The sequence below is a fragment of the Mixophyes fleayi genome, chromosome 4 (assembly GCF_038048845.1).
Source record: "Mixophyes fleayi isolate aMixFle1 chromosome 4, aMixFle1.hap1, whole genome shotgun sequence".
NCBI classification, from domain to species: Eukaryota; Metazoa; Chordata; class Amphibia; order Anura; family Limnodynastidae; genus Mixophyes; species Mixophyes fleayi.
This window is the reverse complement of record NC_134405.1, coordinates 214,585,746-214,609,418: the sequence shown is the minus strand read 5'-3', so window position 1 is coordinate 214,609,418 and position 23,673 is coordinate 214,585,746. Positions and strand designations below refer to the sequence as shown.

Here is a 23,673-nt window from a genome sequence, read left to right as displayed (position 1 = left end):
GGAACCAGCTGGGCTTACTTTGCCACCGATCCCTTTCTGGGTAACTCTCACTGCTAGGGTACCCCCTTGCTGGTATACCTGGACTTTGATAGTATCTCAAATGCGCTTTCTAATCGCAGTAGGAGGGGATTTCAAATGCTGCCACCACTGGACTCCTTACCGACATCCAGAACCGGGTTTCTTCTGGACAACTGACGATGCTAGCGTATAACGTTGCTGGTGTACCTGGTCTGGTACTCCTGACCTCTTACTATGAATCTGGGCAGCTGTGAATGGATCCCCCCCTGGCCTATCACACTGACCAGTGCTGCATGGGTATCAGGCAGAGCGGTGGTACCGGAAAGCTTGGGTCTAAACCTCAGAGACAGCCAGAGAACAGATTATATTTGGGGTCTAATCTGCAGGTCACAGGAATACAGCAATACTGAAGATGTTTTCAAGCAGGTCTTTGAAGCAAGGAATGTTTATTTGCTCTCACACTGCTTGGAGGTACCAGTGATCAGTTCAGATGAAAATCACAAGAAAATGTTTCCAATACAAGCTAGTGCCTTTTATACAGTTTAGAAACAGGCTATTTTTAGCGTCAGGATATAACCTGTTTACACAAATATGGATTCACATGCATTGCAAAGCCACTAATATTTACACTTCTTAAAAACCTTGCTGTGATATACTGGATCTTATTTCAGAGGCAGGAGATCCACTAGCAAGTCAAAAGATCTGACTGGTATGAATACTTCAGACAGTCGTCGAATACACATTCCCAAATAAAAAGTACAGACCTCAAAACAAGCCATTTCCTCACATCACAATACACAAAAGGCTTCGTAAACAAAAGCTAATTGTATCAGAGATATACCTCAGAAATAGGCATTTGCTTTAGAAAGGTTAAAACAGAAAAAAAAAATTCTACCCTGGTCTCAGAAATAATGGGTTCCTATCTCAACATATACACAATTTCAAACATAAGTGCTTGTGCAATTATGTAAATAAGCGCCCTGCACTATTTCCTTTACATAAATTCATACAAGAAGTTATTTATCAGTGGTCCAGTCACAATATTCCTATGCTTTAAGGCACATTTGCATCAAATATCCTGCATTGCTCTAGTTTTTGGTCTTGTCCTGACCAAACAAGTGTTAGTTTTCTTGTATATAGAAATTATAAAACCTTTTTAGTATGATTAATGACTAGTGAGGGTCGGTGTGTTTTAAAATAATTTTAATTTTTTTTTTTATTTTTTTTTTTATAAAAAACAGCCAGATTTTATTTTTATGTAAATTAGGTAAGAGGGTGGACCCTGTTTGCGCCAATGACTCTTCCCAATTGCATCCATGGTCTGAGCAGCAGTGTCTTTTGGGAGCAGCAGTGTCTTTTGGAAGTGTAATAAAGGGGGTCAATTAGGTTACTCTTCTGTGTCCCCAGATTAGTACACTATCCCCTAGGCCACTTATCCACTGGCTAACAGCAGGTGTAAGCCGTTTGACATATGGCGTCACTGGCATTTTCTTAATCCCAGTAGGTGTGGCTGGATTCCTAGTGCCGACTGCAGCGGCCATCTTGAAATGGACTCCGGTGCCGGGACGGTTAATACCTGGCGCCGGAGTGGTTAAATCACTGGTACTGGGTGCCACGTGAAAAGTTATTAATAAAAATGTTTTAAAAATAAATAAGATGTATTTTAAATAGGCGCTGCGTCAGGGAAAGGGTTAAACGGAGTGTAAAAATGTATTTTAAATGTGCAATGTATATGTGTAGGCTGCAGCACCCATAAAGAACCAGCGCTCAGCGCCGGAAAGGTTAAATCCTGGCGCTGGGTGCGTAAGTGCAGGAGCAGCCCTGGAAACCTTCACCCTCCGGCAGCAAACTTCAGTGGCTGCCGGAGGGTGAACCAGCCAGCCTCCTGGATTCAGATAGGTCCTGGATGTACAGCGCCTCCTTGGGGTCCCAGGAAGCCAAGTCCCTAGTTGGAGATCAAATAGCTTCAACTAGCGACAGGGTAGGGACGGCTGCCCCGGGATGTGGGCTGCCTGCTCTCCCCTGGTACTATTTTTGGCCAGGGAGCAGAGCCAGACAGGAGGACAGTTTACCGCCTGCTAAGACAAGTCTCTAAATGTGTATAAAAAAGGCTCTGTTTTGTCTTAAAAGTTGTTCTTCTTGTCTCATGTGACCTGATCACCGGTACATTTAACCAGTGAAAAGTAAATAAACATCACTTGCTTCAAATACATGTTTGAAAACTTCTCTCTGCTGATTCCTGTGAACAAAATATTAGACCCCAACTCTAATCCGTTCCCCGGCTGTTATGAGGTTTGGACCCACTACCACTGCTCTGCCCGCTAGCCAGCAGCTCTGGCCAGTGTGATGGGCTAGGGGAGAACAATCCACAGTAACCCTGATCTGAAGACATGAGGTCAGGTATATTAGCCCAGGTATACCAGCAAGGGGGTACCGTAGCAGTGAGAGTTACCCAGAAGGAAGCTGTTCTAGCTGCCGGTGTAGGAGCCTAGTGGTGGCAGCAGGCTCCTCCTATTGCAACAGGAGGGGTGTATTTGTGATAAAGAAAGGGAACGATTGCAAAGTAAGCCCAGCCGGTCCCCAGCAATAGACAGATTGGCATAGGCGGTCCATCCTGTCACACCTGTGTGTTGAATGATCATAAAAACGTCAAACACAATGTCAGTAGGCAAAGATAAATTCTAAATAGAGAAAATTAACCTATGCATACCTAGGGATATCCATATGCCATTTTTTTCATGGAAGAACATACAATGGGGTGAGGGGGCGGGGCTAATGTGAGGGCGGAGGAATTATGTTGGCCAGCGAAGAGTGTCGAATGTGGTGAGAGTAGGTTGGGAGAGTTTAGTAAAAGGGAGTGGTTTTAAAGGGAGAGTTGTTCCATAGTGATCGGTCCAAGGCAACCAACTACTGTAACTTCAAGGAAAAAAAGACATGTAATGCATAAAATCATTAAATTAGAAATACAAAATACAGACAGCAGAGTTCAGCACTGTATCAAACCTCACAAGGAATCCGTAGTATTCTAACAGTGTACAAGTATACCTTGTACACTGTTAGAAATCAGAAATAGATGTTGACTTGTATTTTTCATACGGCTTGAAATATATATTTAGGGAACACTTGAGTTTAGGAGATGATAGTCCAATATTTAAATTATACTCGTTGAGTCCAGAGATAGTTAGTTAGTAATAGCCACAATAAGCAAAAATATAACTGTTAATTCAGCATAGGGATTGTCAGCTTTTTTCCAAAACACCTCTGTGAGCAGCTCCTAGTTTCTTTAGGCAGACATATCCCCGATTTATAGGATGTTCACACAGAATTCCCAATATGAATGTCATGATCTCAAAAGGCAAAGAGTATATATGAAGAGACTCTTCACTCATGGACATTGAAACTATTAGAAATGTGTCCACCTTCAGCCGTCCATTCATTCAGCTGTCCGGATAAAACTGCAGATATGCAAACTTAGGTTCCTAGTTCAACAATCGTGCGGAAGTTTAGTTTGCTTCACTGTGTCTTCCTCACGCACACCTTATGGGCTAGATTTACTAAGCTGCGGGTTTGAAAAAGTGGGGATGTTTCCTATAGCAACCAATCAGATTCTAGCTTTCATTTATTTAGTACCTTCTACAAAATGACAGCTAGAATCTGATTGGTTGCTTTAGGCAACATCTCCACTTTTTCAAACCCGCAGCTTAGTAAATCTAGCCCTTAGACTTTTTCAAAGCGGTAAAAAACTGTAATGAAATGGCCAAACACACTAATTGGAAGGGGTGTCCACATTTAGCCATGTAGTGTACATTTATGAAATTGAGTAGTGCTTAAAGAAGGTTCTCACAGTAAATTAACTTTGTTTCAAAGTTTCTTGTTGCTGCCATAAAATACAAGAAATTAGAATCTGTGCTCTTTGGGTTATATAGTGCTCTAATATTTTTTTTTGTCACTCAGTATCCATAATTAAGAACTCTGACTACAGTACTGTTACAAAGCAGACAAACTATTTCATTACTTCATTATCCTTCTAAAACAAGAGGCACTTGTGTTTTTCTCTTTTCTTTAAACTAATTTAGCAGCTTTATGAAAAGGCTTTTGCAAACATAAGCAGAATCTGTGGCACACACAACAGCAATCATTCTATAAAACTACTGTTCAATGAAAAGCTTCAATGCTATAATTGCACAAGATTGGAATGCCATTACTGACAGAAGAATCATTTATACAGCAAAATGAACGATACAGCTTTCCGTTGCTTTTTGTAGAAATAGTCAATGGATGGTTCTCTGAGAAACACTGCACAGATTTGGTCCTAAGAATATTTAATATCTTCCGATTAGCTGAAAATGTTAAATTCAAGGGGAGGATTATTTTCATATGATAAAGTGTTTGCCTTTTGTTGCAAACTTTTACTTTTGTAGTCATTTGTTTTGAATGTGGTTATTCTAATAAACTAATTTTAGCTGAATAATATTGCAATCGGTGAAGTGCCAACATGGAGGCAAATCTGCACTCCCATCTGCCAAAGCAACTTGTGAAGTAAGTGAATTGTCAGATGTGCAATATGTTTTATTCGGATCCACTTTTTTGGCAGCTAAAAACAGTTCACATAGGGGCCTCAGGCCAGGTACACACTGATGTAGGGGGTCATGGATTAAGAAAAGGAAAAAAAAAATGTAGACCACGACTGGGCTGAAGAAAAATCGCCCTAGATCCATTTTCTGGCTCAAGTCCAGGGTCCAGTCGACTATTGGTATTGAACTGTATACCTAACTGCTAGTTATAATGGTGGATAACCTTATTTCTCAGCACTCAAAGCTACAATCGTGACAAGTTTGTGAAAATGCAGGTAAAAGACTCGAGTATGTAACCCAGGGTTCTCCTATTTATAACATGTAAGTGGAACTTCCTTCGATCTTATACTTCTCTTGACTAGTCGACTTAATAAAATGGTACACTTAAAATGTAAGAGGTTGTACAGTGATAAAAACTTGATGCATAGTGCACATCATTAAGTGTATGAATATTTATTTAAAACTTGTAATGGCTTTATCAAAGTTGTAATTATTCCTATTCCATCTGGTAGGCTTTGGCAGTTACTCAGCCAATGAATTTCTTTTTGAAAAATTTGTGTAGAAAGTTATATTTTCTGCTGTAGGACATCGCTGTCCAACTTCTTGGGTATGATGGCAGTACATAGTGTGTTCCTCTACAATGTGAATAGTTGTTAAATAGCAGATTGTCACAACGAGAGGCCTTCATTGCCCTGTGGTAAAGACTTTGTGTGTTTCTGTTTTAGACATTGTGCATGAAAATCTAAAAATGGGATCAGATGGTGAAAGTGACCAAGCATCGGGAACATCATCGGATGAGGTCCAGTCCCCCACAGGTGTTTGCCTCAGGAATCGAATACACAGGAGAATTTCTATGGAGGTAATATATAGATAAATCAATGTTAATTTTCATAATCTGGAGACTCTAATATGCATTACAAGATGAAGTAGTTAATATATTGTGCTAATAATTACACTCCATGCATCTCTAAACAGTGTTCTCCCCAGAAAATTTTGCCAGCAGGAAGGGGCCAATTGTAATACTTCACAATAATATTGAAAATTGTTGGAGGTTATTGCCCATACCTGCCAGGACTGGGCAGACTGGTGGTCAGTGGTCTAACACACACTGCTGGCTGTAGTGCTCACATAGTGCCTGTTCTAATAGTAGAAACAATGGTGTATTTTATTATAATAGTACTACGTTGTGCTGCAAGAGCCCGGTGGCAAGAAAAAACAGCCAGGTGAAGCACCCGGGAAATAGGTGCTGGGGAGAACACTGTGGAAATAATCAAACAGTATATTTGCTTCTATTTATGGTGCATTACATTTTTCAAGGGATTTTTTAAAAGTAATTCATTAAGTAACGAGCTGATTTAAATATACAGTTAAACAAGTTTGATACAGATCAGGTTTTATTTATTTGCATAATCACACAATTCAGACATATTACTAGAGTTCTTTTGTATTTCTGTCTTACATTCAAAAACCCTCAAAGATTAAGTTAAAACCTTACAGGTTCATGAATTTAGACTACTCTCCCACTGGCATTCATATTTTGTGTTAAGATGCCTTTCTGGCGCAAATGAAGTTCATGTAAACAGATGTGTAAATAAAAAACATTGTACCAAATGGCAATGCATATTTGTGTTTACGTGTACTTGGCTCTGCAGTGCCGTTTTTTGTTTTTCCTGCTTTTTGTTCCATGTTCGTGTGTCTCTCGTGTCATAACTTACATTCATAATTAAAAGTACATTGTAAACACAATAAGATGCCAATACGAAGCATTTAGGTAAAGCATGTCGAACCTTGAAGTGGATGGGCTACAGCAGCAGAAAGCTACAAATGGTTTCACTCCTCTTGGCTAAGAAAAGGAAACAGGCTGCAGTGGGCACAGGCTCGCCAAAACTGGTCAGTTGAAGGTTGGAAAAACAATGCATGGTCTGATCGATCTGTCTTTCTGATACAGCATGTAAATGGGTATAATTTTGTAGAACCTCATTAATCCATGGATCCATCCTTCTTTGTGTCTTTGGTGGTGGTGTAATTGTGTGGGGAATGTTTTCTCGGCACACATTAACACTTGTAATACAAAGACTTATACACAGTCTCTTTGAGTATTGTTGTTGACCATGTGGATCCCTTTATGACCACAGTCTATCCATCTTTTACTACCTACAAAGCACACGTCCTCTGAAGCTAGTTCCACGAACATGACTAAGAGTTCAGTGTACTCCAATGGCCTCCAGAGTCACTGGATCTCAGTCCAATAGAGCACATTTAGGATGTGGTGAAATGACAGATTTGCAGCATGAATGGACAGCTGACAAATCTCCAGCAACCGCATGATGCGATTATGTCAAAGTGGACCAGAATGTTTTCCAGCATCTTGTGATGAAAAATTCAGGCTGTTCTGGGGGCAAAAGGGGCCCTACACAGCAATGAACAGGTGTACCTAGTAACGTGATTATTGAGGATATATCTGTGGGTGAGGGTTATATTTATTTGTAGATATATTATAACCCAACTGTAAGTACAGTTAACCATTCCACATATTAATTACTGGTGTTTTAAATTAAGCACACTATTTTTAAATCCAAAAGTGCACAGGCTAGTTTTTACACTACTCTGATAAGGTTATACTAGATTCTAAATCAAAGATAAGTGTGCAACATATTGGAAGTACATAAATACACCAACAATATATTTACCTTTCGTGCTTGTGAAGACAAGGAGTGGAGGAATATGATTCTAGATGCCTTTAACATGACAGGGCAAAAGTTCCAGATAATGCATACTTGCCAACCTTATGTTGGCCGGGTCTGGGAGATCCTGGAGGGCAGGAGGGGTGTATGGGTGGAGGGGGCGGAGCTTCACAATTCGCGACATTTTGGCCCCACCCCTGGTGACGTAATTCCTGTTTTGGGTCTTTTTACAGTGTTTAAAAGACCCCAAACAAGCATTACATCTCTGGGGGTGGGGCCAAAATGGCGCAAATCACAAAGCCCCGCCTCCCTCCGCCCGTACATTCCGGCTCTAAATTTATTGAAGTAGCCAGATGCGGGAGAATCGCCAGCTCTCCCGGGAGTCTGTGAGACTGACCTGAATTTCGGGAGTCTCCCGGACATTCCGGGAGAGTTGGCAAGTATGAGATAATGTATCCGTGATAATTGTCAGTTTAGCGTTAATAACCTGTTCATAAAATGTATTAATTGTTGTGTGAGTATAAAGTTATTACATGCTTTGATAGCAGGGGGGTATGAAACTGGGGCTTTTAGTGGGAATCTAGCACAGCTAATTTCAGGAAGATGAGACAAGGTTGTTTCTTAGGGGGTTATTTATTTTGCAAGCTGGTCATATGCTTAAGTGACTTTATTAAGACATTATGTGACAATTGAATTCATGCTTGTTAAATAAACCAAATTGTTTGATAAAGTGGTGCAAAAACAACACATGCTTGTTAACGTATAGTGTATTATCGTAGTATAGCACTTTGGAATCCGCTGGCAGGAGAGTTCAGGCAAACATAACATGGGAATCCTGCCAGAAGGAACCTGGGAACAGTGTAGATCAGGGCCGTGTTTACAAGATAAGTATACCTAATAAGTTACTCTAGGAGTGATGGAGGAAATAATACAAATATGGAGAACCACATTACTTTGTTCTGCCAAACTCACATACAGTAGAAAAGATTTCGCTCATGCTACATTGAAATGTCATGAGCTTTGTAATATAATAAGTTTGTTTGCTTTTTAAATCCTGTTCAGTAATGCCTTACAGTTTCTCCACAGATACCATGAATGCCATTTAGACTACCTAAAGTAGGGCACCCAAGTATTCACAAGCACAAAGCAGTAATTATATTAATTTATCAAATGTTTGTGACATTTGTTGTCAATGATGTTGGTTGACAAACAAGTTAGTGTCACCCAATCCAAGAAATGAAACGCAAGCTTCCATGAATCTTAAGATGATGTATCCTGTGTTGTCCCATTGTGTTTATACTTGGATATTTTTCTGCTATCGGAGGAGTAATATGTCCGTCACACATTTGTTATGTTAAATGATTATTCTCCATAAGCCTTTATTGCTATTCTCCACACCAGTTTGCCTGATCTCTATATTATTTAGCATCAACCTACATCACAGGGACTTGCGAATACAGGAATTAGCGCATAATTAATTCTATAGTTGTGGAAACATGTATAAATACAGTGTTATTTTATGCAGCAGAACTGCATCCAGATTATGTACAGGTGTGAGATTTATTATACAGTTCCATGTTCAGAACTTCTTGTTTCCAGATGCAGATTTCTATAACTTTGAACAAAATGCTAAAAATCAACTAAACTTAATTTACAAATTACTCTAGTATTTTTTCATGCAGCTTCTTTGATTCCCATAGAACTGTAGTCATCATAAAATACATAAACAATTTGCAATTGTCCTCAAATTATGCAATTTGATGATCCTGAAGTTATATACCTTTTTAAGTTTTCTTTCTAAACAGCATTTTAATACATCATATACAAATACATTTGTGGGAATCCATTGTCGTCCTACACATGCTTGGGAATATGCTGCTGCCTACTGGAATTCTTTGAGTACTTCAAGTACTTCTGCAATAAGATAATCTCCATTTACTTCTGTGGCAAATAATAATGGTTAAATTTAGGTTTTCTTTGTCTTGGGTACTGTAATCAATTTTTACCTACAGATTTAAGTTGCATTTTTTAATGGATATTCTGTTACCTTTGTGAAGCTGACATACAATTATCCAGCCAGTGTTTGTGAGAGTATAGTGCAAGCAGATGACTGCAACGTGAGAATGGGATCTCATTAAGCTGATCCAACTGGCAGCATTCCTGACCTTTTTGCCCTTAAATGGCTTGTGCATAACAGCTTTATTTATTCATTGATAACCTAAAAAGGCATTATTAAATATACTGAAAATCAACTACACAGACCAAGAAAACGGGGAAAACTACTTTTACATGTGCAATACTATATTACCCAAAAATATTGATCTCAAAATGATTGGATCTTCTATTCTAGTACTTGGTGACTCCATATTTAGCATGGATAACTGCAAAAAGCAATTTTTTAGATTTTAATTATATTGGCAAACTCATTTTGGAAGGGGAATTGGACTTTTTCGAAAGTATGTTTCCAGGATCTATCTTTCCGTAGGTCTACAATTACGGAGGGCTCTATTCTATTCAGACTAAAAGTTTTCTGAGGGATAAGTCTAGAGGGCTAGATTTACTAAGCTGCGGGTTTGAAAAAGTGGGGATGTTGCCTATAGCAACCAATCAGATTCTAGCTATCATTTTGTAGAAGGTACTAAATAAATGACAGCTAGAATCTGATTGGTTACTATAGGCAACATCCCCACTTTTTCAAACCCGCAGCTTAGTAAATCTAGCCCTAGAGACTTGAATGGCCATTACAAAATGTTGGTTTTGTTATTTGCTAACCATTTTTGTTGCTTTTGAGGTGTATTTGCCATGCTGTGGAAGGTCCCTCTGCATTCAAGCCAGTATCTTTCTAGCACTGGCAACTGCGTTTTCAGTTAGAATATCCAGTTACTCTTTAGATGAAGGCCTAGCAGAAAGACCAATCTCAAGCTGTATTGTCTTGATTTGAAGCTTGTTAGGTCTCCTGCTCAACTCCCACCCTTAGTGATTTTCACCAAGGCCTGTGCGAAGAAGTGGAGCCACAGGAATAATATTGGCCTTAGATGGGAGGTTAATAACATGTAGGTACTAGTACAGAGTTAATGTGATGTTCAGTGTATTATCCTATTGTTTTAAGTGCAGAACTGAAAATGTATTCGACTCTCAAAAAGTGAACTGTCCAAATAGCTACTGAAATGCTAAGAAGTTGGCATTTACTTGATAAATAGGAATGAAATGGCTAAAAATGTAATCCTGCTCATTTTGAGTACTAAATAAATTAGCCAGAATTCCAGAGTACAACACATATACAGTGTATTAGTTTGCCAGGAAAATTACGTTGTTTATTGAATGTATTGTTTGACTTTATATTTAAAGGTCTGTGAACCTTTGTGTTGGGAATGGAAAATTTCTCTGCCCTGCTGTAGTAACTGTGCTTCTCTATCAGATGCTTTCTCTATCAGAAGTTCAAAAAGGTTTCGTTGCATATCTCAAGGTGTTACCAATCAAATGATCATCAAGTAGAAACTTGTCTTTTTAGCTATAACATCCCCGTTCTAGAGGCATTGTTCTGAATTAGTAGATATTTTAAAGCACTGTTTAGTCTGTGGGGCACCCTGTGCTGAATAAAAGAAAAATAGAGATTACGAAGTCAGAAATCTTTGGTATCATTTTAAATGGTTAGAGTTGTAATTCCTCCATATATGACAATAAGTGATCTGTTTCTTGTTCTGTCTTCTGGTAGGACTTAAATAAACGCCTCTCCCTTCCGGCTGACATTAGGATACCTGATGGATATTTGGAGAAACTGCAGATCAACAGCCCACCTTTTGATCAACCTATGAGTAGGCGATCTAGAAGAGCGTCATTGGTAATTTCTGACATCCCTGCATCCCGTAGAAACTTGTTGTTATCCGAGAAAACATTTCTTTCCCTATACTGTGGAAACCGGATCATGTCATTTTGTATTGCTAAAACATGATTACTGTACTCCGCTGAACATTAGCTGTAAAATTAATAATCTATAGTGCAGCATTACAGTAATAAAAATACTGTGTCCGGATAACTTTTGTAGTATAAAGAATGAGAAAATGTAGTGTAAAACCAGGGAAATGACTCATTGAAATGTATTATGCGTGCGCTGTAGGGGGGAAAAGTATAAACTCCATGGAAAGTAAAATGGTGGTTTGCCTTTATTACAAGAATATCCAAATGAGCAAGGGATTAGCATAATTTAACAGCAAGCAACGTTAAAGAATAAGCTTACAATTTAACAATCGCCGATTTTCCTTTGCCTCCCATAGGACTGAGAAGGAAAATCTGCGTTGTTGCGGTACCATTTTACCTTATGTAATGCGCAGCCGCTGCGTAACCACAATCTCTGGAGCGAATTGAATGCCCCGTGATGTTTTATATTTTACAGTCTTCAATAATTGTCTATAACCATCTTTGTTTTGCTAATCTATCCAGTGATTAGAGTAGTGTAATTATCTACTTGTTTTAACAGTGTAAGGTGTGGCTTACCACAGACTTTTATTTAAATTAACATGTTCACTATGTATAGCACATAGGGGAGCCATCTGAATTGTAATACATTTTTTGTGGTCTAAAAAATAGTATTTGATTGCATATGCCAAATTTAATATAAAATAATTAGCATTACACACAGATCTCTTAGATGTTGTCTGTCTAATGTTGAAAACGGGCGTTGAGGGGCAGAGGATAGCAGGCATAAAGTACAGGGGTCTGTGCCTGGCTGGGGGCCCCCAGACTGCCTGTTTAGTGGAAGAAGCCACCAACCTGGTGTGGCCATGCCCCCTTTGGCAGCTATGGAAGGTGCACCAATAAGTTGCTGTACCAAAGCCCGAGGTTTCTCTTGGTGGCCCTAGTGATAGGTATAGAGATGAGGCATAAGCTCTTTGCCTGTAGTTATTCAATTCGTAGTTTCTATGGAAAATCATTGTGTGTTTTATACTTGTCTATTTAGCACTGTAAAGTAAAAGGTTTGTTTTTTATCTTATCAGTCAGAAATTGGGTTTGGGAAGATGGAAACATATGTCAAATTGGAGAAGCTTGGAGAGGTTTGTGATCTTTATTGTCTTTATTATGTAATGTATTACCTTTTTAGTATGTATTGTCAGTTATCAGTAACTTCTAATGTTTCTAATATGGGCACCATGCAATGTGTGAGTTATTTAAATGTGTGTTGTTTTTGCTTTCCTGTGGTATGAGTGCCAAAGCTCTGTATTAATTGCTACACCCCACATTATAATTCCCTTTAAGGCTCAGTTGTAAGATTTGTGTTTACTCATGTCAGATCAGAGTGATTCACTTGTATGTTAAGGGTTTGTATGGTAACCTTGTACATTCTACATTGATAAGTTAATAGCTATCCTTTCTCTTTCAGTTTTTCTGTCTTTTCACTTTACCTGTGCCCAGCTTGGTCTCCTTTGCTGGTCTGCCTACACCCCATCTATCTGTTCTCTTTCCATCTCTTTCCCATGTCACATCTGCTTCTCCTTACTCTAGCTCTGTCCTCCTACTGGTAGTGGGGCACATTTTTGTCTGCTGCCATACTGATTGGCTACTAACTTACCATTTTATAGAGGGCTAACTTGTGGTGAGTCACAGAAGTGCTCATGTTCATGATATTTCTGTAGTCATTATGATTTCCCAACGTGTGCTTGTGCAAGTTACAAACATTAATATTCATTAAAGTAAATGTATTTTTGTAGGGAACATATGCCACAGTATTTAAAGGAAGAAGTAAACTGACTGAAAATCTTGTAGCGCTGAAAGAAATCCGATTGGAACACGAAGAAGGTGCTCCGTGCACAGCTATTAGAGAAGGTAAAGCTTGTAGTGCTATTAATTTGTGACTTCTAATCATGCAGACATACACCGATCAGCCACAACTTTACAACCACTGACATGTGAAGTGAATAACATTGATTATCTTGTTACAGTGGCACCTATCAAGGGGTGGGATATATTAAACAGCATGTGAGCAGTCGGTTCTTGAAGTTGATGTGTTAGAAGCAGGGGCAGACTGGGCTGGGTGGCAGAGGAGCATCTGCCCCCCAGAGCGGTCCAATAGTAGGCTACCTTGGGATGGGTCACTGGGACAGCTACATTTTTTTTTTCCTTTAAAATGTCCCTAATAGGCCGCTGTGTCGAATCTTATCCCCACTCTAATATTTGCCAGCCCTCCCCTGAAAAATGGGTAAGCGTAAGGCTCTGGGTCGGAGCATTTTCAAAACGGCAGGTCGTGTGTGTTCCCGATATGCAGTGGTTAGTACCTACCAATAGTGGACAACTGTTGAACGGGTGCCAGGGCCATGGACGCACAAGGCTCATTGATGTGCCTGGAGAGCAAAGACTAGCCCATCTGGACCAATCCAAGAGAAGAGCTACTGTGGCACAATTGCTCAAAGGTTAATGCTGTTTATGATAGAAAGGTGTAAGAACACACAGTGCATCGCAGCTTATGTTTGGGACTGCATAGCTGAAAACGCCTACAATGGGCACATGAGTACCAGAACTGTACTATGGAGCAATGGAAGAAGGGTGATCTGGTATGAGGAATCACGTTTTCTTTTACATCATGTGGATGGTCGGGTGCGTGTGCATCATTTTCCTGTGGAAGAGGTGGCCCCAGGATGCACTATGGGAAGAAGGCAAGCAGGCGGAGGCGGTGTGATGCTCTGGGCAATATTCTGCTGGGAAACCTTGGGTCCTGGTATTCATGTGGATGTTAATTTGATACATACCACCTACCTAAACATTGTTGCTTACCAAGTCAATGGCCTCTTTCAGCACGTTAATGCGCCCTGCCACACTGCAAAAATTGTTCAGGAATGGTTTGAGGAACATGACAAATAGTTCAAGGTGTTGACTTGGCCTCTAAATTCCCCAGATCTCATTTCGATCAAGCATCTGTGGGATGTGCTGGAAAAACAAGTCTGAGCCATGGAGGCCCCACCTCGCAACTTACATGACTTAAAGGATCTGCTGCTAACTGCATGGTGCCATGATACCACGGAAGACCTTTAGAGATCTTGTGGAGTCCATGCCTCAATGTTTTGGTGGTGCGAGTGGGACCTACACAATATTAAGCAGGTGACTTTAAAGTTGTTGCTGATCGGTGTATTTCCTAGATTTAATACTCTGTTTCAAAGCCAGTAGATATTCAAAACAAGTTTAAAATACTGTATTTTGTAAAGTATGGAAAATTTAATTACATTGTGCGACATTGTATATTATAAGTCTGTTGCCAGACAAGTTGTCACTATGGTGATATGAAAAAAATATTTTCATACTTCAATGTAGCTGAAATTTGGATTCTTACTACACACAATGCAAAATTTCTTATCTCGGAAAGGATTATTTTTTCATGTGCTACTTACTTTAGAATCTGTAACACCTTTATTGGTCACAAGAGGTACAAACTTGAAATGTGTGGTTAGATTGAAATATTAATTTTTCTTTATTTTCTTCCCCCTCCGTTTTACAGTATCATTATTAAAGGACCTGAAGCATGCAAACATTGTCACCTTACACGACATTATTCACACGGACAAATCATTGACACTTGTCTTCGAATATCTGGTATGTATGATATTATTGCAGTTGTGCAATATTTAACGAAAGATGTGTAATGGAATGTGGCATATCGGATAATCAATTCTTACATTGTTTCCCTCGTAATTAATTATACAGTGAAAGAGATAGGGGGCACTTCATAGTGAAGATAAATATTTTATTAATAGCTGCTTTACAAACATACAATCAGGCATACCAAATACAGTGTATAAAGTTCTGTCAGGATCCACTGCCAGCTCTACAGTGAAGTGTAATGCATCGAGCCAGGCTCCAACACATTTTGCAGGGTCTTTGTATGATTGTTGGCACTAGGTGCATTGCACTGAAGTAATAGAAGTCCACCAGTCACTTAAAAGATGTTTTGATCCCCCTGTCCAATAACGTAAGACTTTTCATTCGGCAAATAAAATCTCTAAATGTGTGTTGCAGACTGAGTAACCCAGAGTGGGCATAGACAATTAAACAGAGAATGTTCACCAATAAAGACATACTTAAAACTTAAGGTGTTTTTTTAATTTACAAAAGTTTGCATATATATCTTTATGTATATAGTTACCATACCTCATTAGTTTGCATGCAGAAGTGTTTTTTATGGGCATTAGATACAATACATTCTAAGTAATCTTAATAATCAATCAAGGAGAACTTGCGCCAAATAAAACTGTTTAAATATCTCTAATAGTCCTTTTTTGTAGCATATATCCCTAAAGGCTCAATCTCCCTCTCTTTGAATATTACTCATGAAGTACCATAACATTATTATCCAGATACACTAAGCAAAAGATACATATTACAAACTATCAATAAATGGTTTGCTTAAGATTAACGATGAGAGAGGAGACTTTCTCAATCAAAACCAGATTATAGAGATATACAAAAAGGTTGAAACATTGACTCTATATAAAAACAAACCTTTACATTGGGAAGATTAATTTTTATTTTTTAATTTGAAAAAGTAGCTTTATTTTGTATAAAGTACAAAAAACATATGATACGTTACATTCAAGTGTACACAGTACACCATAAAACATAATCATGCATACATTTTAGTACAATACAAAATATAACATCCTACACTACATCAAGTACTGCACTAATCATTCAAACTTAAACAATATAACATTTCAAGAAAAAACAGTGGATGTGAGGGGGAGGTAGGTGAGAGGTGTAGGGTAGGGAAGTCACGAGCCCATAGTTTTATTGAGGACAGACACAAAAGGGAAGGGTGCATAAATAAGGCATGACAATCAATAACACTTCAAACTGTGATAGGGGAGAGGGTTGGAGGGGAGGCACAAACCAAAGATTTTAATGATAAAAACACACAATGGGGAGAAGGAGAAAAGGGGGTCAACAATCAATACAATCAATGGTCGTCCTCTTCCTCTGGACTGTCAAGGGTGTTATAGTCTCTTAGCAGGCTGTGGATCAGCCTAAGACAGTCCTGGATGGTCATCCTCTCCCGCTTTAAGATGAGGTGATGCCTGGCAAGCCACATAGCATCCTTAAAACAGTTCAGAAGGCGCCAGGCCTCCTGGATTGCCCCCATGGTGTGGGTCCCAGGAAATAATCCATAAAATACTGAATGGTCTGAAAGGCAAGTCCTGGGAACACTCTCCTTAAGCTCATGTTCCAAGGCATCAAACAGTGCCTGTGCCCTTGGGCAGTCCTAAAAGATAGGCTGAGCTGTTTCCCTTCTGGTGATACAAAAGGGGCAGTGAATATATCTGCACAGGTTCCGGGAGTGCACGAATGTCCTGAGAGGCAGACCCCCCTGGATAGCCTTCCATGCAATGTCCTTATGTCTATTAGTCAGCCGCTTAGAGGACACATTCTCCCACATGTGTTTGGCTGTAGCAGCAGGGAGCCCTGGAACAGACTCCATAATGTATTTCGCTTTGATGATCTTGTAGAGAGTTTTTGGCTTCCACAAGTCTGGCATAAGTCCCCCCAGATGGTGCTTCCTCACAATTGTCTAACATCCAGGTAAAAACCAAGGTGTAGTCCAGTTGTAAGAGAAGGAGCAGTCCCACTTGGCTCAACCAAGGGTCCTCCAAAGAGACAGGAGTAAAACAGGACATGGACTTCCCAGCAGAGCAAATGTTCCTTTCGATGAGGGTCCTGCAGATGCAGTTACAAACGAAGAAGGCTCGCAGCATGGTGGGGATATCTGGGATCCCTTTCACACCTTTGAGAAGCTCCTTGTACATAACCGACCATTTCACTCTGTCCATTTTGGAGCCCCAGATGAAGTGGAAGACTGTCCTCTTGATGGTATTGCAGACGGCAGCAAGAGGTGGCCAGGCTTGGGTGGCGTACTGCAGAACAGGAAGGATCTCGTTGCGCAGTACCAGTGCTTTCCCTTCGATGGTGAGGTCTCTGAGACTTTCATCCCAGCACTTCAAGGCCGCCTCCTGTCCACAAAAGCAAACTCCAAGAAAATTGATGAAGTCCCATTTGATTGTGAAGGGGAATGCAGCGGAGAATGACAGGTGCCACTGATTTCCCACAGTTGACCTTTGCCCCTGAAGCTCGGCCGAAGTTCTTGCATGTCTGGATCAGTGCTGACACCGAACGTTGATCAGCGCAGAATACAGTGATGGTGTCTATGTAGAGCGAACACTTGGCCTCTAGACGGTCTGGACCCGGTGCGGTGATACCTCTTCTCTGGATTCTGCCTGATGCACATCGCGAAGAGCTATATACAACAAACAAAAAGAAGAGGTGAAAGAGGGCAACCTTGTCTGACCCCAGACAGGACTGAAAAGGGGTCAGTCTTCCAGCCGTTTACCAACACCGAGCTGTAAATAGCAAGGTACATCAGGTTAACATAAGAACAAGACATATCACTCAATCCAAACCTGATCAAAACCTTGCTCATAAAATCATGAGGAACACGATCAAAGGCCTTCTCCTGATCAAGACTGACCAGGGCCACGTGTGCATGGCGATCTTTGATGTAGTGGACCTTGTCCCTCAACAGCGCAAGGCTGTCTGCAATCCTTTGACCAGGAATGCCACATGTTTGATCCGGATGAACAATCTGCCCAATGACAACCTTTAGCCTGTTGGCTAGTACCTTGGCAAGGATCTTGTAGTCCACGTTCAGGAGAGAGATGGGACGCAAATTTTTAAGGTCACATCTCTCCCCCTTGCACTTATACAGAATCGTGATCAGTCCCTCAGAGTAGGAGGCATTCTGCCCTCCACCACCATCTCCTCGTACAGCTCTAGCAGGTCCGGGCCAATGAGGTCCCACATCGCTACATAGAGCTCCTCTGGGAGACTATCACTGCTTGGGGTCCTACCCGGCCTAATGGATTTAGCGGCAGAGTGCAGCTCCCCCCAATGTCAGGGGGGTGTCCATGGCTTCTTTACCTGCAGGATCAATAGTGTTAGTAATACCTGACAGGAATGATTCAGAAGCATCTGTGTCGGTTGTCTTAGGGGAGTAGATGTTGCTGTAGTAGTCTGTGAGGAGTCCCATGACGCCCTCTTTCCCCTTCCCAGGAATACCGGTCTCGTCCCACAGCTCAGTCAGGGGCGTGTGGCCGGAGTGGAGTTTTCTGAAAAAGAAAGAGTTACATTTCTCACCCTTCTCCAGGTTCTCCACCTTGGAACGGAAGACGATGCGTCTGGACTCCTCCTCGAAGTGCCTTTTCAAGCCCCCTTTGGCCTCTGCCAGATTGTCCTTCACGTCCCAGCCGCAAAGTTGGAGATCCAGCCTCCTGAAGTTTCTCTTCCTCTCACACCTGTTGTCTTCCCTTAGCGTGAAAGAAACTGCGAATTTTGACCTTGACATATTCCCACCAGTTAGACATGCAATCAAAGTACATTTTATCATTTTTCCAAGTGACATAGGCATCCTTCAGCTCCTCCAACACCTCTTCTCTTTCCAGCAGAGCACAGTTCAATTTCCAGGAGCCTGGGCCTTGAGGAAAATCGTGGCCCAGAACCCCCTCGAAGACAATGGTCCTGTGGTCCGAGAAGAAGTAGGGAACCATGACATGCCTGTTCTGCCTTACTGCTCTCGAGGTAAACACAAAGTCAATCCGGGAATGCACTGAGCCATCGGGACGGCTCCAAGTATAATTTACAGAGCCAGCCCCCATGGATCCCACTGAATTCCGCAAGGATGCTTCGAATTACCATCTCCTGCAGCACCCTAGAAGAAACATCAAGTTTAGCACTGCTGTTAGAACTATGTCCGCTTTCCTCTATAGGACAGTTAAAATGCCCGGCCATCACTGCCGCCTTGGTGGTCGCAAGCTGTACCCGCAGGGTCTGGAAAAGTCCAAACGCTCATTCTTACTAGGGGATACGTACACACAGATTAGTCTGATAGGCTCACCCGCCCAAGAGCCGTCTACAATGAGCAATCTGCCGCAGACAAACTCCTGAACAGAATCCAGTTTGAAGAGGCTTCCCCTGATAAGTATGGTGTCCGCCGCAGACTTAACAGTCACTCCCCCCATACCAATACGAGAGCCCATGAGACCACTGCCGACCCAGGTGCCTATAGGAGCAAGAGAAAGGCAAAGAACATTCCTGCAACATGTAAACATCACATTTCTGGCTGTCTAGAAAGGTAAACACAGACTGACGTTTAATCTTATCCTTCACGCTCTTCACATTAATGGTAAAAATTGGGAAGATTAATGGGTAGCACGGTGGCTCAGTGATTAGCACTTCTGCCTCACAGCCCTGGGGTCATGAGTTCAATTCCCGACCATGGCCTTATCTGTGTGGAGTTTGTATGTTCTCCCCGTGTTTGCGTGGGTTTCCTCCGGGTGCTCCGGTTTCCTCCCACATTTCAAAAACATACTAGTAAGTTAATTGGCTGCTATCAAAATTGACCCTAGTCTCTCTGTCTGTCTGTGTGTGTGTGTCTGTATGTTAGGGGATTTAGATTGTAAGCTCCAATGGGGCAGGGACTGATGTGAGTGAGTTCTCTGTACAGCGCTGCGGAATCAGTGGCGCTATATAAATAAAAATGGTGATGATGATGATGATGATACTAGATTTAAAATATTAAAACAGTCCATGTTAAAAAATATATATTAAATATAGGTGATAGATTAAAATTAACACTTAAATAGATATGGGTGAGACACAGTGACTGGTCTGATCTAAGAACTTGTTAGACCCATTAGAATTGGTTCATTACTGCATTTTTCTGACCATGGTGATTTTGGGGTTTATTTCTTACCTTTTAATATATAAGAACGAAGGCATAAATTTTTTTTATTTTATTTTTTAAGTAAGTACTTTTTACAAGAGGTAATATTGCATGGTTTTAAATGGTGTCATTAGCTCCTTCTTTGTTACCTTAGTAAATGTAACATGAAAAAATACCTGGCTATGGCATTTAGAAATTCTGGAGTAAGACAAGTTACCCTTTGAGAATTGTAAAACCACAATCACAAAATTCTCTTATGCTTGTATAATTAACCTTCGACAAGTATTTTAAAGGCTTTGCAGCCAGAGAATTTGGACCTTACACAAGCCTTTAGATAACTGTCGTTGATGGAACTAAATGTATAAATCATGAGTCATCCACCATTTTCCTTGTAAGATAATAATGTCAGCCTGTGTGCTTTCAGATTTATTCAAGTTCTTCTGTCATAATGAAGAAAAAGTTTGATGGTCAGGGAACATAGCTCCTGAACCTCAGTGATCACAGGGCTTAGGCATAGGTCTACTACTTGGGGTAATTTCACAAAGTGTATTATTTTTCAGGAGTTTTCACTTAAGTCTACAATGTAGAATAGTAGCATATTGTTTTAATTTGCTATTGCAACTGATTCTCCAAAAGACAAAGTCATCTATTTATCATGCATAGATCTTTTAGCTAGGCAATTTACTTTAAAAAAAAAAAAACAAACAAACACAAAAAAAAAGTGTTTTTTGCTGTCCATTAATTAGCCATACTTATTCTATGGAGAACGGTGCCATATTTGTTTGCAGCTTTTTAGTGCTATAAGTGGATCATTGTAGTATATAAAATGCTAGTCAACAATTACTTATTATAAGTGACTGCTGAGTTCCCTCGAAAGATGTGATACTCTTTGTGATGCAGTTAGGAGTTTCCATCCCTTTCGAATACCATAAAATAGCCATAATTTATATTCAAAATATAAACTGTACAAATGGTATATCAGTTATTAAGATATATTATCCATAGACATGCCAAGATATTATTATACCTTGTGGATTTCTTGCACAGTTACCAGTCAGTCACTTTTTTAAATAAAGCATCTAGACATTCGAAAAACTAGAGAATGTGAATATATATATATATATATATAATATTACACCTACGCATACAGCTGGACAAATACCAGGTATAGGAAATAAAGAATGCTGGTGCTTGAGAGTTATTTCCATTGATGTTAATGGATGCACAACCTTTGTATTTCCCTCCCAGTCCTTCTCTGTCATGATGCGTGCAATATGGAAACCCAGTCGTCTCAAGTATCATTACCACCCAGACACGTTAATGGTTTTCTGTGCTGCACTGTTTTTCAGAGGATATTCTTTTTCCCCTATCGAAGTAGTCAGTATTTTCAAAGTAACTGTCATATTTTTTGCTTTAATTGAATAATTTCCATCTAAAAATATTTAACGCAAAATCTGTGGACTGTAATGGTTAAACTTGATATTTTTCTCTTCAGAAACATTTTGGCAGCCACAAATTATAAGTGTGTAGTAAAGCGTGTATATACATACATACATACATACATTTCCTTGCGCATATATATATATATATATATATATATATATATATATATATATATATATATATATATATATATATATATATATATATATATATATATATATATATATATATATATATAATGTGTGTGTGTGTGTGTGTATATGTATTAATTAATTCCATATCATCTTCTTTTTCCTCTAGGACAAAGATTTGAAGCAATATATGGATGACTGTGGAAATATTATGAGCATACACAATGTAAAGGTATATAATGTACTTTTATTTGAAATGTCTCTGACAAAATCTTTTTTTTATCTTTTTAGCAGCAAGGTGAGCAGTATTAATTTAAATTAGTTTTGTAAGTCAACTGGGGGAAAGATTTTAAGTTTTGCATTATTTAGCAAATCACTACACTACCTCTTGCCTTAGCTTTGAGAATGAACATAATTGATAATATTTGCAATCCTGTCAAATTTTATACGTTATTACATTTCAATTTACTTAATCAATTTCCTCTATCAGAAATATTTGTACATTATTTTTTTTAAGTGAAAAGGAAAAAAATTCATTGTCCCAACTTTTTCCCTCCCTGACAATGTTCTAAAATACTGCAAATGTAGACATGATCATTTCTTTGCTTTTTTTTTTTCCCCCTCTCCTTTTAGATATTTTTGTATCAAATTTTAAGGGGCTTAGCTTACTGTCACAAAAGGAAAGTGCTTCATCGAGACTTGAAGCCACAGAACCTGCTCATCAATGAAAAGGGTGAATTGAAGTTAGCAGATTTTGGTATGTTGGATAGGTTACATTGCACCTATTTGCTTTGTGTGTATGCTGCTATGGTCAGAAGGAAAGGATTATAGAGAGACTTAGTAGAGAATATTTTTTTTTCTGGCAGAAATGAGCTAAAGCCTACCACGATATCAGCGTTCCATAGGGAGTTCATTGCTACACCTGATGTTTATTTTATTGTGACCCTGGATTTCACTAGGATATGAACATAAACTGCTTTCAGCTTTTAAATCCTGTTCTAAGCTCTATCAGCGTATCTGTAGACAGAAAGCTGCTCATTTTTACTTGTACTTTGGTCTAGCCTATGATTCAGTTGTGCAGAAAATCAACATTCAGGCAATTCTTATTTTAATGTACTATGATGCTTGAGGGTGGTTACTGTATAAACAATGAGGATGAAATGGACTGTGATCATAGATATTATCACAGTTGATAGAATCTGACATAGATAATTTTTAAATTGTTGATAAAAAGCTACAGTTATGTAACACATATGATGGTTATTAAAAATGATTTGCTGAAATGAAGTGTGCAGTATCCTATGATGTCCTTTGCACTAGAAATAGTAAATTAAATCAGAAAAGGGCAGTGAATTACAGAAAAGGGGAGAGTGGTGTATAAAGTCCATCTGTCAAGGGTAGCTATGTTCCGGGAAAGCAGATGCTATTCATTCTTTTCTTTTTTCTTTTTTTCTTTTTTTTTTTTAAAGTAGTAGAAAAGTTCATGTTTTATTATATTTTAATTTTAAACAGTTTAAATTGTGGATGTTACCGAGGTTTGTGTAGTTAAACGGTGGCCTGAAAACTGAGCAAGGTTCATCACCAGAAACCTTTTTAATTTATTTTATTTAAGAATTGTAGCTTGGTGATTGGCGTTATGTGCCTTATGCTTGCATCTGACAGGCTTCTTGCTATGATGACATAATAAATCTGTATTCCCTCCATGTATTTGCACGACATTCAAAGTCTACCACTTCACGGTGGCACTCCTAGGCCTTGTTCTGCCACAGAATGGAACAATATGATTTTCAATAACTTGTAAGTCCCAGTTATTATCCCTTTAGGACATCAGCCTTTGTCTTTATTGCCAAAATGAACCTCACTGCAGATCATTTATAGCAGAGGTGGTGAAGTCCAGTCCAGTGCTACCAACACTTCTTGTTTTCAGGATTTATTTTATCATGCACAGGTGAGTTAATCTATTTGGCTGGGTCAGTACTTATCCCACCTTTTTCTACAGACAGAAATCCTGAAAACATTACTTGTTGGTAGCATTTGAGGATTGGCGTTAAGCACCCCTGCTTTACAAGGTA

The 23,673-nt window shown here is 39.5% G+C and overlaps 1 protein-coding gene across 5 annotated transcripts in view; it reads left to right on the top strand.

Moving 5' to 3' along the window:
- The window catches only part of CDK17 (cyclin dependent kinase 17), a 176,587-nt gene that overhangs the window by 140,821 nt on the left and 12,093 nt on the right, over positions 1-23,673 (top strand). For all 5 annotated transcript variants that reach the window (XM_075209326.1, XM_075209328.1, XM_075209325.1 and 2 more), the window contains 7 exons: positions 5,318-5,451; positions 10,992-11,117; positions 12,271-12,327; positions 12,982-13,096; positions 14,760-14,854; positions 21,771-21,833; positions 22,235-22,358. In XM_075209326.1, coding sequence (XP_075065427.1) covers positions 5,318-5,451; positions 10,992-11,117; positions 12,271-12,327; positions 12,982-13,096; positions 14,760-14,854; positions 21,771-21,833; positions 22,235-22,358 — 714 coding nt within the window. The remainder of the gene's footprint in view (positions 1-5,317; positions 5,452-10,991; positions 11,118-12,270; positions 12,328-12,981; positions 13,097-14,759; positions 14,855-21,770; positions 21,834-22,234; positions 22,359-23,673) is intronic.